This window comes from Pectinophora gossypiella, chromosome 9 (genome assembly GCF_024362695.1).
Source record: "Pectinophora gossypiella chromosome 9, ilPecGoss1.1, whole genome shotgun sequence".
Classification (NCBI taxonomy): domain Eukaryota; kingdom Metazoa; phylum Arthropoda; class Insecta; order Lepidoptera; family Gelechiidae; genus Pectinophora; species Pectinophora gossypiella.
In genome coordinates, this window is record NC_065412.1 from 6,548,784 (window position 1) to 6,565,205 (window position 16,422).

The window sequence follows — 16,422 nt, forward strand, 5'->3', positions numbered from 1 at the left end:
GACAGTGACGTATACTCTTACTAAAATAAAATGCTTCACTTAAATTAAAATTGCAACCTTCTATCTCTTTTTATTTTAGAGATGTGGTTATGGTAGGAGTGAGAAAAAAGAAACAGCAGTCCCTTGAAAGATATTTAATTTTCGTCGCATTATAACCTTGTCTATGGTTATAGAGAAATATAGGCTGTATATTTTCTTACCATTGTCAAGTAGTAAACAATGGTTGTTTATGGTAAAATGTCACTTTGAAAGCAATTCTGCTAACATATTTACCTGACATGTCCGTTCGATTTTAATTTACATTGCTTATTTTGAATACATTACTGGCCAATTACTGTATAATACTACTAAATTAAAATGTTATCTATATTAACATGAATGTATACTTTCAGACACAAAAAAGACAAGGATGGAAAATTCCTATTTAATTTTGACATATTATACACAGTCATGGATTTTGTAGAATTTTCTCGAAAATCCAGTTTTGATATCGACTGGTTCGTGGGGATGGTGAGCGAGCAAGTCAAACGTCATTCATTTCTCGTGTGAGACAACCGTATCCAAGCGATTTTGTGTGTTCGTGAAATTGTATTTCTGGAGTTTTCTTATTTATATTTACTGATTATATTCGTGTGGATTTTTAAGAACAGGTAAGTTTCTACCGTAACTATGAAAAATAAATCGAAAGGATTATGACTGTGTACTAAAGACAATGCTGCATTTTTGTTTCCTCGTGTTACTAAGTGACTAGATCTTTCTAGTATCGTGATTGTATTGATTATTTATTATTCACTGATATTCAGTATAACATTAGAAAATATAAATGCTACGCCAGGGTCACTGACGCATAATTACCGTAAATAATAACCTCTCCTGAAACCAATTGATTTTTGAGCATGTCGCATTATGCCAAGCATATTATTATATTATTGGTTAAGAATCTTATTGAACTATTGCCAGACTATTATTGATCAAAATAAATTGTTGAACTCTTGTCTGATGCAACTTGAACACCTTACAATATATTGCATTGACAGCTTCATTTTGTAAACGCATTGTTCTACTGATCAAAAGAGGTTATTATAATTTACAACAGGTTGCAAAAATGGTGAAGGAAACCACATTTTATGACATTCTTGGTGTGAAGCCCACCTGCACAACAGATGAATTGAAGAAAGCATACAGAAAGCTTGCTCTAAAGTACCACCCTGACAAAAACCCAAATGAAGGCGAAAGGTTCAAGCAGATTTCACAGGCCTATGAAGTCCTCTCTAACCCAGATAAAAGAAGAATTTATGACCAAGGTGGGTATACTTTTTTCTTAATTTTTGCTGTAAATAGTTATTTTTCTAGCTCTGTCAGTTCATAGTTGATTATTTATCATAGACATTGAGAACAATAGAATCTAACTAATATAATTTATGTAGAAATTTAATGTGAAAGTTTAAGATACCTAATTCATTATGGTAATTGGTATGTAGGTATCTGCAGTAATTTGTGAAAATATAGATACCCTCACACAGTTTTGTTTCCTTACTGTTGAGGAGCATGTTTAAATTTTCCACCAACTTTACTTCCCTCATGTATACAAAATTTTAATTGAATATGGTATTATGCATGTGTATAATTTTGTACAGCTTGTCTTTCAAACACATTTAAATTTCTCCTTGTCATGTAGGTAAATTTGAAAAATCTTGTGCTGGTTAACCTAATACTGATATTATTGATATTGTAAAATGACTTTTCTCTATCTTTCTATTGCACATATAATTAAATATGGAAATGATTAGGTGGTGAACAGGCGCTTAAAGAGGGTGGTGCAGGCTCCAGCGGCTTCTCGTCTCCTATGGATCTGTTCGACATGTTCTTCGGTGGAGGATTTAGTGGGGGGCGACGTCGTGGGCGTGAGCGGAAGGGCAAGGATGTGATTCACCAGCTGTCTGTCACTCTTGAAGAACTCTACCGTGGTGCAGTACGGAAGCTTGCTCTTCAGAAGAATGTCATTTGTGAGAAATGTGAAGGCAGAGGTGGCAAGAAAGTATGTCTTTTTTACCTAAATTGTACTTTGATACCTTAATTATTTTCAAAATTATCATCACTCTGGTGCAGTTAACATTTTTATACTTTTTTGGTTTGTCTTCAGTAATTAATTACTCCTCAATCTGTGTAATTTTTATCTTCTTTACACTCAGGATTACAATGTTAAATTAAATGATGGAATGCCATTTTTCATCATGCTTAAACTCCAAATGGAAACTGACTAACCAATATTCTTGCCCCAGGGTGCAGTGCAGACGTGTCCCACATGCCGTGGCACAGGCATGCAGGTGCAGATTCAACAGCTGGCTCCGGGTATGATCCAGCAGATCCAGACTGTCTGCAGTGAGTGCAGAGGACAACGTGAGATCATTGACCCCAAGGACCGGTGCAAAGTTTGCCAGGTATTTACTTTGATCTGTTTTTCTATAAAATTGAACTGAGATTATTATATTTTAGCACAAGTCTTAAGGTTAAGAGTTACTTTGTTTTACTTTTTTCTGCAATTATAATAACCATTATAGTTGCTGCTTTTTTGAGTTGCACTAAAAGGGCCTGTGCAGATGACGGTACGGGGTAGGACATTTTAGCTGCGAACTATAGAACAGCGGTAATTAGTACACTGCTAACACATATGGCGGTGCCGCTGGCTACGCGCTCTTTTTTGCTTGTTTCGCCAAGAAAAAGACCAACCCACCCACCCCGTTGTGTACGCAGGCCCTAAATCTTGCATAAGAAAGTGTAATAGACACTGATAACTAGGCTCTATGAATTTGGTGTTTTGATATTATGAAATTAAGATTGATTGATAAGACCCACTGATCTGATATACCAGTTTCCAAACTCTTTATCATGGAAGTCTAATTTTATTCATTATGAATGTAACATATTTAGTACGGACGCGGAATAATCGTATTGTAATAGCTTACGTGACGACGAAATTGCTTGCGACATTTTTGTGGGCGATAATGTGATAGATGACGTCGATTGATACCACGTAACCGCAATCAAATATTTATAAAACAGGATATTCAAAATTGTTTCTTTTGAATCTATTCTTGGATTGTGTTTGAATCTATTCTTACGGGACTGCGAAGGTGCAAAAAAGGCGGGTTATGTATTTGACCACTATGTATGTGTCGTGTGTATGCATGTCTGTTACAACCTAACTTCTAAACCACCTATCAGAATTTAACACATGTGGTGTCTCTGGAAGCGTCTGTATGTACCTACATATTCGGAAGAATTGGAGAGAAATATACTTACTTATTTTCTTGTTTCTGTTACTTATTTTCTTTTAGGCGTGTTTTTTCTGTAGTCGGGTATTAGTTTTTAACTTTTTTGCACTTGGTAGGTCCACTTTTGTTAAATTCTTCAGTTCCTGCTAAGTCCACTAACTAACAATTCGCACATTCCAGGGCCGTAAGACTGTACGTGACCGTAAGATACTAGAAGTGCATGTAGACAAGGGCATGACTGATGGCCAGAAGATTGTGTTCAGCGGCGAGGGTGATCAGGAGCCGGAGATGGAACCTGGCGATCTAATTATTGTACTAGACGAGAAGGAGCATGACGTAAGTTATTATTTCTAAACATTTACATCACCAGTGCAAAATATCAATTTATTTGGACCTCGGGAATATTAGCATTTGCACGCGATTTTCATATTTTATTGCTCGTAAAAATGAACCTTTGAAAAACGAATTGTAATGCGACTTATAAGTGTTATAAGACATGCAGGTTACAACGTTACGCGCCTTGGAGACTCGTAAACAATATATCTACAATGCGTAGCGTACGCGTCACCCGAGGGAAACTATTACTAGACATATGTATAAGTATACATACCTTATCTCTACAGCTTCACTGAAATGTTTCATATTTTATTTTATAATATTACCTCTGTTTTTAGGTGTTCAAACGTTCGCGCAATGATCTCATCATACGACTGAACATTGAGTTGGTAGAGGCACTTTGTGGCTTCCAGAAAGTGATCAGAACCCTAGATGACAGAGACATTGTGATAACTGTTTTACCTGGAGAGGTCACCAAGCATGGTGACGTCAAGTGTGTACTCAATGAAGGTATGCAATGCAAATCATCTCTATCTACTAATTAGCATATGAATGTACTTTAATAAATAAATAAATTGTTCAGTATCAAGCTAGTAATAAGAAATCACGAAATGTAAATAAACTAATTTGTATATTTCAGGTATGCCAATGTATAAGAATCCATTTGAAAAAGGTCAACTCATCATACAGTTCCTAGTTAATTTCCCAAGTCACATTCCACCTGAAGTCATTCCCGCATTGGAGAACTGCTTGCCGCCTCGGCCGAGGGTAAGTCGCATATATTCAACACATTATTATGTTAATACTATTTATATTATGTATACGCCAATGCTATTTTTTGCGTCATAGAGTAGCGTCAGGTGTAGGGAGCGTGGGCAGCCCCTTCAAGGCTAATGCGCATTTAATCCAGAAACATCACTGGTCTTCATTCGAAAAAAACTTGTTTTGAAACCCTTGCTAATGAACTTCAGCTGTTTCCTTGAAGTATATTAATTATCGTTTTTTTAATTAGATCGAGATACCCGAATTGGCTGAAGAGTGTCACCTGGTGGACTTAGATCCCGAGCAAGAGGCGCGGAGACGGCGGGCGCACCAAGGAAACGCGTATGAGGAAGACGACGACCACCCCAGCATGAACCGCGTGCAGTGCGCAACTAGCTAAGGCAGCACTCTTCCGTTACACGGGCACAATCCAAACTCCAATTCTCTGGTTGAAATAATAACACAAGACATCATTTGCGATTGAATCTATGGGATATGTCGTCTTTTATTTTCAAACTGCTTATTTATTCACTTATTCATTCTTGCAGATTTATACACCTACTCAATAAAAAACCCAAAGTACGCGAAATAGTCTCTCAGTATGGACTAGTGTGATATATATGACTCTGTGTATACATCTGCATGTTTGCTATATTCTTGCTAATGTTTGCTATATTCTTGTGCAAAATTGTTATTATTTCAATCAGTTGTAAATTTGCAGTATTTGGTTGGTGATTAAACTAATTATGTAACTGCTAGTTTAGCCTTTCTTTTCTTTTGAAATATCTATTAGTGAATTTATGCATCCTATTTGACTAGGTTCTTGTTTTGAGAGCTTAAAAACTTACTGTCGAAAATTGTGTCTAAAAATATTCCATTTAATTCTTATGTACTAAAAGGCATGTAGCAGGTTTTAGGTAGGATTACACCTAAGTCCATTGGTTGATAGGATAATGTCTTGTAGTTCATTGTAACTTATAATAATTAATATTATCTTTTCATTTAGATAATTTAAACTTTCATATAATTTGCAAAACACTCCAAACCGGACAATGTAGCAAAAGGAGAATTTGAATGTAAGATTTCTTAATTTTTAGTTGATCTGACATTGTAACCGAAATATAATTGTGATGATATGCATTTTAGATGATTTTTTGTTTCTCACCATTGATATATTGGGATGATACATAAGCTTTAATGTACTCCATAGTTTTCAGATTAACTATTAAATATATTACCAGCAATAAACTGTTTTGTCTTACAATACTTTGTTGTTTCATTGAAATACCCTCTTGCTAGATGGGGATCTTTAGAACTTTAGAGCACAATGTTACAAATACCAATAAAGAACCCAATACAATTAAACCAAAAGGGGACCAACTATAGAGAAACAGTTAATTCTCAGTTATAACTCATTTTATTAGTAATTCTTATAATACTTAAGCCTATATAAATATGCACAGCCTTTGTTATTGCCCAGGGCCATGAATCCACTGTTTGGAGAGAAATTAACAGTGTCTACTTGATACAAGTTGAACGAGGGTTTGGGGAAGTTTGCAAACACATGATAAGATGGAATGTGCACGAGCTTCACCGCATTGGGGTAGAATCCTGATGCAGCTGCTAATATTTCTGTTGTAGCATTAAACCGTAGGCTTGTAATTTTTGTTGTTAAGTTGGAGATTGTTTTGATTGGTACTGGCTCTGAAGTAGTAATATTTGAAGTTTCATAGACATTAACAATACCCTCTCCGCTGCCTGTCGCAAGCAGTCTTCCACAAGGGCTGGCTGTTATACAGGATGCTCTTACACAACCATGGTCGTAATATTTCTTCACAACACGAAAGGTTGACAAATCCCAAATACTAACTTCACCTTGGATGCCATAACTATACAGCTGGTCACAGTTGGAACTAAAAGCAACAGCTTCAACATTACTACCATGTTTCAATGTTCTCAATAGTTCTCTAGATTCTGTACATATTATGTATACTTCATCATACCCAGCACTTGTTGCTATATATTTTCCATCGCTAGACATTTGGAAAATAATTGGTTTCTTTACAATCTGAGGCAGTTGCACTAATGTAGGCTCAGCTTTAACAAGGTTGTATATGCAGTAACTGTGATTTGTTTTTGACGCTATAAATGCTTCTGAGCCCTCAGGGGTGAAATTGGTAGCTGTTACCTTAAAATGTTTTAGTTTGAAGCTATGGAGTTTGTCATTAACATCACCACCAATAGAAAATAACGAAACTATTCCAGATGAACCAGCAACAAGAGCCACACTCATTTTGGGATGGAATTCAACACAAGATATTATAGGCCCTTCATTACCAGTTTCAGAATTGATTTTAGGAAAAGTTTTAAGTTCAAGATAATCTTTTGAAAGAAAAGCAGACTTCTTTTTTTTGTGCAAATGTCCTACTGATCTCAAAATTTCGTCGTCTTCATCTTCGGTTTTTATTTTTTGATTGAGCTTAGCCCAATTTGGTGTTCCTACCAATGTCTCGTACTTCTGCTTGAGTTTGTCTGAGTATGACTCTTTGCTCTTGGTGTTTGGTATAATATCAGCTCGGAAGTCAACATCATCGTCATCAACCCAGGCAGGCTTCTTGTCACACGTCTCCAATTTGATGTCATTGTGTTTCAATTTTTCTACAAGGTCCTTCGATTTGTTAAATAGTAATTGCGACAACCTGAAACATCGTAAGATTTATCATAACTTATCATACTTAGCATAGTGTTAACACTCAAATAAATTAACTACACTGATTATAATAAGAACGAGATTAAGCGCTGGTTATCACCCTCAGTCATTGATGTATAATAATGTTACTTTAGCCCTTAGTTATTACCACTCATAACCTCAGTACTTCTCAGGTTGAAATTGCTATTGAATAATATTATCTTTGGGCGCTAATTATCACCATTCATATTCATATCATAACCTCAGCACTTCTCACATCGAAACTAACTAACTACTACTAAACTAACCTAGATTCTTCTTCATCTAAGTTGGAACCTTTTCGCTTCATTTTATAAAAAAAATAGTAAATTAACGACAAAACAATCGAATAAAACACAGCCTCTAATTCACATGTGTCGATCCAAAATAATGGCAATGGCACAGGGCAAAGCACAGGGCACTAGTGACAGTTCTTTTTTTTTTAAGGGTTTTTTTTTGTGGTTTTCCCGGAAGGGTAAGGCAAAGAGAACTATGCCCATACAGCCATGTCTTACGTATTTTTTTTTCTTGATGATTAATGAAATGATGAAAGGTGATGATGATGAAACCTAAGCCCCCACCCTCGGAGTAGGCTAATACTCCGAACCCCAAACGAATTAACTCAAAAGTCCGCATAAACTTTCGAGTTATGAAGCGGCTTCTTGTCACGAATCGAAAATAGGCAGATACACTTTGTTTATTGAATACTCAGATATAATAACACTCGCGAATGTCTTCCGACTAAATTAATGCGATCATTAACAACAAAACACCACTTCGTATTAATTATTTAGATTATTCAATGAAGAAAGCAACTGTCCCGTTTCCCGCCAAAAAGCCCTTTTAAGGGTTTAACTTTCTATGTCTATGGGTTTAACGCTGCTACTTTTGCTACTTTTAGGTTATAATGACTTTTTGACATATTTCTACAAAGAGAATCAGGTCCAAATTATGATGGTAGGGAGTACTATTTCATACGAGTTTATTGACATTAGTTACATACTGAAGTATGCAAGCGTTCCCCAGATAATAGGTATTTTCAAAACGTCAAGCTAGCGGGATCAAAGAACTGCCTTTATAACTTTGGAACCGTTGAAGTACTACTTTCGGTATTTTGCAGGGGGTGAGTACTATTTCGGTACTATTTTTTGGCGTTTAAATCAAAGCGAAAGACCTTGTCGTTAACTCTCGCCAAATTTCGCTCACCGTCAAGCTAGCAAGTGCAATAAAACATGGCTATAAATCCAGAACCGTGATGGTACTATTTTTTTTACAACAGGTACTATTTTTTTCAATAAGAGTACTATTTTTTGGTATGGTCAAATTATTTTTTCGTGCCCATTTTTTTTTTGAGGCCGCTAGCTTGACGCACACTTCCTTTCACCTCATGGATACGGATTACTTCTCCATCTGCAAGTTAATAAACATAAATGAACTACTGATTGGCGATACAACTACCACCTACTTGGTGACACATCACCCTGCAGAATGTAAGCTTATCTCTCTTAATGACTCTCTGGCTGAACACCAGCGTATGTGATCTTATTCATTACTCTCAGGTTTTACTTTATGTCAGTTAATTGCCCTTTTATACATGACCCTTTCAATGGTGTGCTTATCAGCACTTAAGTAACCAAGTAAGACTTATTCATTAGTGTGCATGCCAGCACTTGGGTGGCCAAGAAAGCCCTATTCATCAGTGTGCCCGCCAGCACTTGGGTGGCCAAGAAGGCCCTATTCATCAGTGTGCCCGCCAGCACTTGGGTGGCCAAGAAGGCCCTATTCATCAGTGTGCCCGCCAGCACTTAGGTGGTCAAGGAAGACCTCTTCAACGGTGTGCCCGCCAGCACTTAGGTGGTCAAGGAAGACCTATTCAACGGTGTGCCCGCCAGCACTTAGGTGGTCAAGGAAGACCTATTCAACGGTGTGCCCGCCAGCACTTAGGTGGTCAAGGAAGACCTCTTCAACGGTGTGCCCGCCAGCACTTAGGTGGTCAAGGAAGACCTCTTCAACGGTGTGCCCGCCAGCACTTAGGTGGTCAAGGAAGACCTCTTCAACGGTGTGCCCGCCAGCACTTAGGTGGTCAAGGAAGACCTCTTCAACGGTGTGCCCGCCAGCACTTAGGTGGTCAAGGAAGACCTATTCAACGGTGTGCCCGCCAGCACTTACGTGGCCAAGAAGGCCTCTACAACAGTGTGCACGCCAGCACTTACGTGGCCAAAAAGGCCTCTACATTGGTAAGATTATCATAACTTATCATACTTAGCATAGTGTTAACACTCAAATAAATTAACTACACTGATTATAATAAGAACGAGATTAAGCGCTGGTTATCACCCTCAGTCATTGATGTATAATAATGTTACTTTAGCCCTTAGTTATTACCACTCATAACCTCAGTACTTCTCAGGTTTGGCATTGGTGCACCATACTCTTAGATGCAATGCAACCTGGCCAAGAAATACTTCTTCGATTGCGGGCTACTCATTTGGACAAAGGTAGCCAAGGAAGGCTTCTACAATTGCAAGCTATGCATACAGACAACGTCTTTAATTGTGGGCATTACTTATTGATGCCCCTAAAGTGTACTCATCTATCTTTACAAGTCGCATTGTCGGCCGGCCATTTTAAACACAAGTTATCAAACAGAATTTGGCATCATCGTTAGTAAAATTATAGTCAGAATAATAAAAGGGAGTTATATCACCACTACGTAGCTTTGGTAACTACTTTCTTAGAAAACTAGCTTGTCAAGACAAGACTTAAGACATAGACAAGATTCACTTACTGATAGAAAAATTAGCGGGCTTCCGTTTCGGTGTTGCTACTTGTGACATTCCATATTTAGAATCGTGACTCATCGTCATGACACATGTGTTGAAATAAGTGGGATAAATAAATTGCGTATCCAATGCTATAAAAAAGCACAAGCTGTCAAACCAATGTCAAACAAAGCAAGTCCCTGTGTTACTATCCTACAAAATAGTTTTCCGCATCATTTGGGTTGGTAGCATTGTGTCGATAAAACAGTTAGCAATTTAGTTCATGTATGTAGTGATAGAGGTCGCAAAATTTGTTGATCTATCTCTTTTTCTCTCTTGGCGGTTCTGATGCGAAAACAAAGAAGGATGTAGAATTGTATGTAGCAAGCACCTATAGTTTCGTTCGTTCGTTTATCTATCTTGTCTTGTCGACTCGACTTCTTTCATTCGTTATTCGCTGTGTTTCGTTTCGCTTCGTAAGCATTCTGATTCTTTGGAGCGCAAAAAAATTGTTTTTCCCTTGGAGTCTAAAGACAGACATTGCAACGTTCAACGTTATTTCCATGTCAAAAATGGATTTTGTGACTTTTTGTGTAACTGTTGAGCGAGTAAGATGAAGTGAACCCTTTTTAGGCTGTGACCTTTTTAACATCCTCGAAAGTGTTTGTGTCAATCAGGATCATAAAAGAATAACAGTAGTCGGGATAAAAAACTGGCTACCTATTTTACTGTGAGATGCCATAAAATTTACAATGGGTCCGAAAGGAGCACCGCCATAAAACTATAAAACCCCGCGTTCGCTTAGCCCTTCATAAAACTATTAGCGATTCATGACATCTGTACATAAAAAGTGTACAGCCGAGGATGGTGCAACGAGTGGGTTTCGGAGTGAGGGTGTCGAGCTATGATCGCGGAGAAAGCGATGCGTGGTGTCGAGCAGGACCCGCCTGTGCTGTCGGATCGCGTCTTGCACTCAGCTAGTGAGCAGCTGGCGCATGTTGAGTGTAATGTGTGTGAGCGATGTCCGGCAAGCCCGCGAGTGTGGCCGCGACGCGAGCGGGCGCGCCGCGCGTGCTGGTGTACGTGGCGGACCCGCGCCAGCTAGAGCCCGGCGCCGCGGGTTCCGAGGCGCCGCCGCCGCCGCCTCCGCCCGTGCCGCTCAGCGCAGCACCCGTGCAGCCGCTGGACGCACTCTTCTTGCACGATAACTCGACACAACACCTGTCCCTCCCTAGAAACACTGTCTACCGAACACAAATTGAACAAAATGATCAAAGGAACTTACCTAATACCATTTTTTACAAGTCCTTTAATGATAACGACAGTAAACTTGGTGCATTTGGCCCTACGGATAACACTGTAGTGCAAAGAAGTGAGTTTTTTCCAGTTTCACAACAATTTCTCAAAGAAACTACAATAAAGATTGAAGAAAATAAAGTGAATGATCGGCTGGCTAATGTTAAAAGAGATTGTTCTAATCAGTTTGGCACTGAATATGGTAATATAGAGACCTATAGAATCCCTACGGATACAGGAGACCCATCAACATATCAAGCGAGATGTAACGGTCCTGTATCTGATAATATTATGCCATCAATGCAATCCATTACTCTCCAGCAAGGTCAAAATCAATTTGAAAGTTGTACAGTGCAGAGTGAAGGAACTAGCTGTAGTGAGAAAGATTTATCAGTAGGGAAAAGTTACGTGAACTATCAGTTTTTAGAACAAAGTGTGTCACATCAGTCTATAGTGAATCAGAGTATCAGTATACTGAATCAGCAAGTTGGAGTGAGTCGGGGGGTAGTGAGTGAAGGAGACAATGGCAGTGGGCCGCAGTTAGTACGCACAGCTGATGGTGTGGTGCTGGCCGTGCTGCCTTCTTCTGTGCTGCCTCATTCAGCAGAGGCTCCAGACCTTGCTTCTAGAACTGCACAGAGTGATTCTCCACAGACTATAATAGTGCCCCTAGGTTGGAGAAGAATTGTGAGCGGATCTTCAGTTCTTTATGTTAGGTATGTATGGTTTCTACCTATATACCTACACACTCATTAAAAACAGCTCATAATGTACAATCATACAATTTCAACAATAAGTGTAAATATTACTTATTTATAACTTATCCTAACTTAAGTTTCATTCAGGTAAAAAATAACTAAAGTTTCCTGCATAAATATTAATATAGGTAGCTAGCAACTATTAATATGAATTTTACAACACAATATAGGTACACAAAGTATTTGACTAACTCAGTGCTATCTCTATATATACTTATAACACTATTGTACCAACTTTAGTTTTGCATTCTACACATATTTAAACTGTATTTCTATTGACATTATAATATACTTATGTATTTTATTGATCTTATGACTACCACAATTATAATAGCCTATTTATAATAGGCGAGGTATAATGATACTTAACATGCCTATAGTAGTATTAACAGGCCTGATAACACCTCATCAATAGAACAATCCTACCTAATACTATTATTATTACATATATTTGGGTTACAGGAAACATGATTAATATGACAGATGGGCAATTCTACGATAAGAGGACTCGTGCAGCAATCAATTTGAAATTGTTTTTTTTTATTTTATATGTTGTAATTTTTTGCAATGAATTATATCATCTAAATGTACTTTAAATAACAACATTGTGATATCAATGAAGAATTAAAGTACATTTTTCTAAAGTTCCTTGTTAAAGGCTTAAAATCTGTCTCCTGGCCTGTCCCATTGCCAGTTTCAGTCTAACTTTCAGATATTACATACTTTTTCTCGCATAAATTTAAATATACTTAAGTATTATTAAAGAACATGCAACAACTATTTCAAGCATAGCCCGAGCCCATTTCAAACATTTCGAAAATTAATTAGGACAAACTAATAATTCTAAAAACTTTTCACAATCTCTGGTATAAGTGAATATTTATAAATGCTGGAGTTACTTTTGAATTGCGAGTTAAGAAAAGGATTGTATGATTTAGCTGCTTAACATGTCCTGCAGTATGTGGCTGCCAGTTCAAGTTGACATCTTGTGGTTTGTGACTCTGCTCACCCTTTTAGGGAGGGAGTGAGTTGTGTCTGTTTGTAGCAATAAAGCTTACCTATATGAGATGATCATTTAATTAGTTACTTTGTTACATGCAGTAAATTCTACTATCTTGCCAGTCATAAAAATACATGGTCTTGTTATTCAAAAAAGTATATTAAGTTCTTTGTTACTAGTTATTTATTTTACAAATTATCTGAAGTTTTATTCCTCAGCAGTCTCATTCATTATGGACGTGATCGGTCAACAATACGCAACATCAAGTATAAAGATAATTATAGAAATTATTAACTCTAAATGGGTAATTGTAACTAGGCAGAAGCCACTTTTACGGCTGACTGAAGAAATATCGTAATATTTATTAGTTGAATTATTCATTCAAGTGAATAACTAGGCCCTACATTGTTTAGTGAATCGGAAAATGGTTGTACTAATCAAATGGTCAAGATATTTAAGAGATAATGAAGTACCGCGCGTAAATGGCGGCGAGGGAGCGCGGATCGTGCGTTAACGTTAAATCAATCCCTAGCAAGTGGACAAACCAGTCGGGCAGCTGTACGCCTCGTGCAACTGGAGATATGCGCTATCTAACCAGAGACTCGATACACCATCTTGTATTTTATTTAGATACACCACTATTTAAAATTTTATGATTATTTTTGCCCCAAACAGGCCTTTCGTTTTTCGCCTTTTCTAGAGGAAAACACACATAATAAGTATGATAACTGCATAATTTCTAAAGTCAAAACCAGCAATCAGTAATCCATAAAACGATCTCTCTCACTCAGTAAAGGATTCAAACAATGCACATTTAATGATTGTTAGCTTTGTTCCTTAAAGATTGGTTTCTGTAACCTATAACGGTGTTTTTATGGTATCGTTAATGTGTATTAACGGCAGGAACGCGAGCGCGACCGGGAGATTCCATTGTGGGTCGCTTGTTCTCATTACGAGGCTCTTATCTGTCATTGGCAGTACAATGCCTAAACCGAACAATACTGTAACTCACGCACCTTGGGCGGTAATGGCCCTTCGCTATTATACACCCGCCATTCAACCGTCTCTGTTCCTGTTCCTGTAAATTAACTTGCTTAGACGCTTTCTAAATTTAATTTACTGAACTATGTGATATAATCTCACGCATAGTTATAGAAACATATACGTAGATATTTGAGGAGCTAGCACAGGCAGGCTACACGGGCTTCCCGTTTGAAAACTACATAATGTACCTACGTTTACAAGATTTTTAGCGACTTTAATCTAAGCTTTTTCGTAATTTCATGAGATTAAAGAAGAGAAGTTTTACCACAATGTCTTCATTTTCAATTCAATTAAAATGGTGAAAACGAAATTAATTACTAGTCATACTATACCTACCTACGTGTCGAACATTGACATGCATCGTTAATAATATGTCGCAAGTTAGTAGTCTGGCTTGAAATCGGGCGTGAGAGGTTCAAATCCTGAGGCGGCTTCTGTGTACCTTAAGCTGCTTTGCAATCTTCAGTGAAGCAGCATGGTGGACTTCATAAGTTAATATAATAATTCGGGAAGGAATACCTATGCATTCTGGAACGTAAACAGGCTGTTTAAAAAGGTTCGAGAATACAAAAGAGTTTCCCAAGTCACAGAACAATGATAATTTATGGGCTTCATTCTTTTGTAACATGTTAGGGTGTTATTTCAAAAGCACAGCTGACCGATAACAAAGAAATAGGGTGTGAGTAGACGGCCACTTGCAGGACTGACCATTGGTCAACAGATTTACGGCTTCCAACGCACGCGGCATAAAGCGACTTTCGCATTTACAAACGCAGTGGGTTTTCTCTGGCCTCTTTTGTGATGAGTTGTACAATGTTAGATCGTCTTTCTTCCAGCGAGTATTGAGCTCGGCGATTGTTTCGACTGATTCGATGGGCGTCACCCGGTGCTGATCCGATTTTCAATTCGTTCCGACTTTCTTTGCAGGCCCCACAATTGACCATACGAGTTTGTCGCCACCCGCCGTGTGAAATTCTAAAGGAATTCAAACAAAAAGACCGGCGTTTTGAATAGGTTTTGTTAAGGCTATAAGATTAGCTGATATATTACACAAAAACTCTAATAAAAATGTTCTTACGTAGTCATTTGACAAACGTCGATTTTACTGACTACAGTTATTATTAACAGTAGGTTTTATCTAAATTAGAAGATAGTCCTTTTGTTACGTCATAAACGAGAAGTGGCTTTTATCTTTTTGTGTTTCTAAGAGAAATATGAACTACCTGAGGTCGTCGAGTCGAGTTCGTAAAACTTTACAATGTCCCTAATTTGAGATTTACAGCTTCGCCCGTGATGAATGGCCATTGTGAAATATAATATTCTGGCCACAAAACAAAACTGCAAAAGACATTTTCAATACACGTATAAATTGATGCATACCATATTTTAATATCCGAGTGGTAAAATAATACACAGATTCTATCTAGAGTTTAGTAATAACTGACAGCGATTATAAAGTAGGTCTAGTAGGTATTAAGAGTAGTAAATTGTTAATATTTATTTTATTTCATTCGGGGTGTTTGTATGTCTATCAAGCACTTAAAGCTACAACTTCGGTAATGCTACATTTTCAAGAGCAGGCAGTGAAAAAGTTGTGGCCACTTATACCTTTTAAGGTAGCCGACCCTCGGGCGAACAAAAGGTGCAATTAAATTCTTTAACACTCGCTTATTAGTCCATCGTTTTCGGTCCATAGCCGCATCGTTGTCAGCTGCCACTTATCTTTACAGATATGCAGGCTTGTCTTATGTTCAAGTAATATAGTTTAAGGTACTAATTACTTACGTACACAGTAATTGCCTTTCTTTTTATGCTCAGCGTTTTATGGAATGCCGTTAAATTGATAATATGCCGTGCGGTGCCCGTGTAAAAATAGTCAGTCCCATTCTTTCTCTCGTGTTGCAAGAGTTGCAACACGGGACGGGTAGTCTTGCTCTTGCCTCGTTTAAAAAATACAACAAAAATATTTTAAAAGATCAAGTCCATCTTATTACATTGTGCGTTAACTGGTAAAATGTGGAAATTGGTGTAGATATATTAAATTGAGTTAGTTTTATGGGTTAATTCCTCTGATAATACCTACAAATGGCGTTTAAAGACACGATCATACGGCGACCTCAGCCGCCGCATCGACGCGGAAATAATACGGATTACGTAAGCTGAGTCGAACATTTTTTATTGCTCCATTAATGAGGCACACCGCCGGCACTGGGTGGAGAGCTCGTCTCAACAACAAATAAACCAATTTAACCTCTATGATACGGCCATTAGTCTCCCTTCTGTTAATTGCGAGGCTAAATCCGGATTGTTTGATTATCCTCCCGATATATTACTATGTAGACCCAGTTTTTGCAACATACTTTATTACACATGCTTGTTTATTTATTACACATACAACACTATTATGCCTTCAGTAACTCGTACTGCATCGCTAACGATTATTTATTATGCTCTCATATAA

At 37.7% G+C, this 16,422-nt stretch overlaps 3 protein-coding genes across 5 annotated transcripts in view; 2 read left to right on the plus strand and 1 right to left on the minus strand.

The window, feature by feature from the left end:
• Positions 1 to 493: 493 nt before the first annotated feature.
• Positions 494 to 5,639, plus strand: LOC126369525 (dnaJ homolog subfamily A member 1). The gene is made up of 8 exons (XM_050014006.1): positions 494 to 650; positions 1,097 to 1,304; positions 1,791 to 2,038; positions 2,283 to 2,441; positions 3,456 to 3,611; positions 3,950 to 4,121; positions 4,252 to 4,379; positions 4,624 to 5,639. Exons 2-8 carry the CDS (start codon positions 1,106 to 1,108, stop codon positions 4,771 to 4,773), a joined length of 1,212 nt encoding a protein of 403 aa, XP_049869963.1. The 5' UTR covers positions 494 to 650; positions 1,097 to 1,105; the 3' UTR covers positions 4,774 to 5,639.
• Positions 5,640 to 5,771: 132 nt separating this feature from the next.
• On the minus strand, positions 5,772 to 7,512 carry LOC126369520 (U3 small nucleolar RNA-associated protein 18 homolog). Its single transcript, XM_050013998.1, has 2 exons — positions 7,371 to 7,512; positions 5,772 to 7,072 (listed from the first exon to the last, which is right to left on the minus strand). Exons 1-2 carry the CDS (start codon positions 7,409 to 7,411, stop codon positions 5,794 to 5,796), a joined length of 1,320 nt encoding a protein of 439 aa, XP_049869955.1. The 5' UTR covers positions 7,412 to 7,512; the 3' UTR covers positions 5,772 to 5,793.
• Positions 7,513 to 10,296: 2,784 nt separating this feature from the next.
• LOC126369485 (uncharacterized) overlaps positions 10,297 to 16,422 on the plus strand; it is a 36,772-nt gene continuing 30,646 nt past the window's right edge. For all 3 annotated transcript variants that reach the window (XR_007566719.1, XM_050013918.1, XM_050013919.1), the window contains exon 1: positions 10,297 to 11,875. Coding sequence is in view for 2 of the 3 variants with exons in the window: in XM_050013918.1 (XP_049869875.1) it covers positions 10,884 to 11,875 (992 nt within the window). In the remaining variant the exon portion in view is untranslated. The remainder of the gene's footprint in view (positions 11,876 to 16,422) is intronic.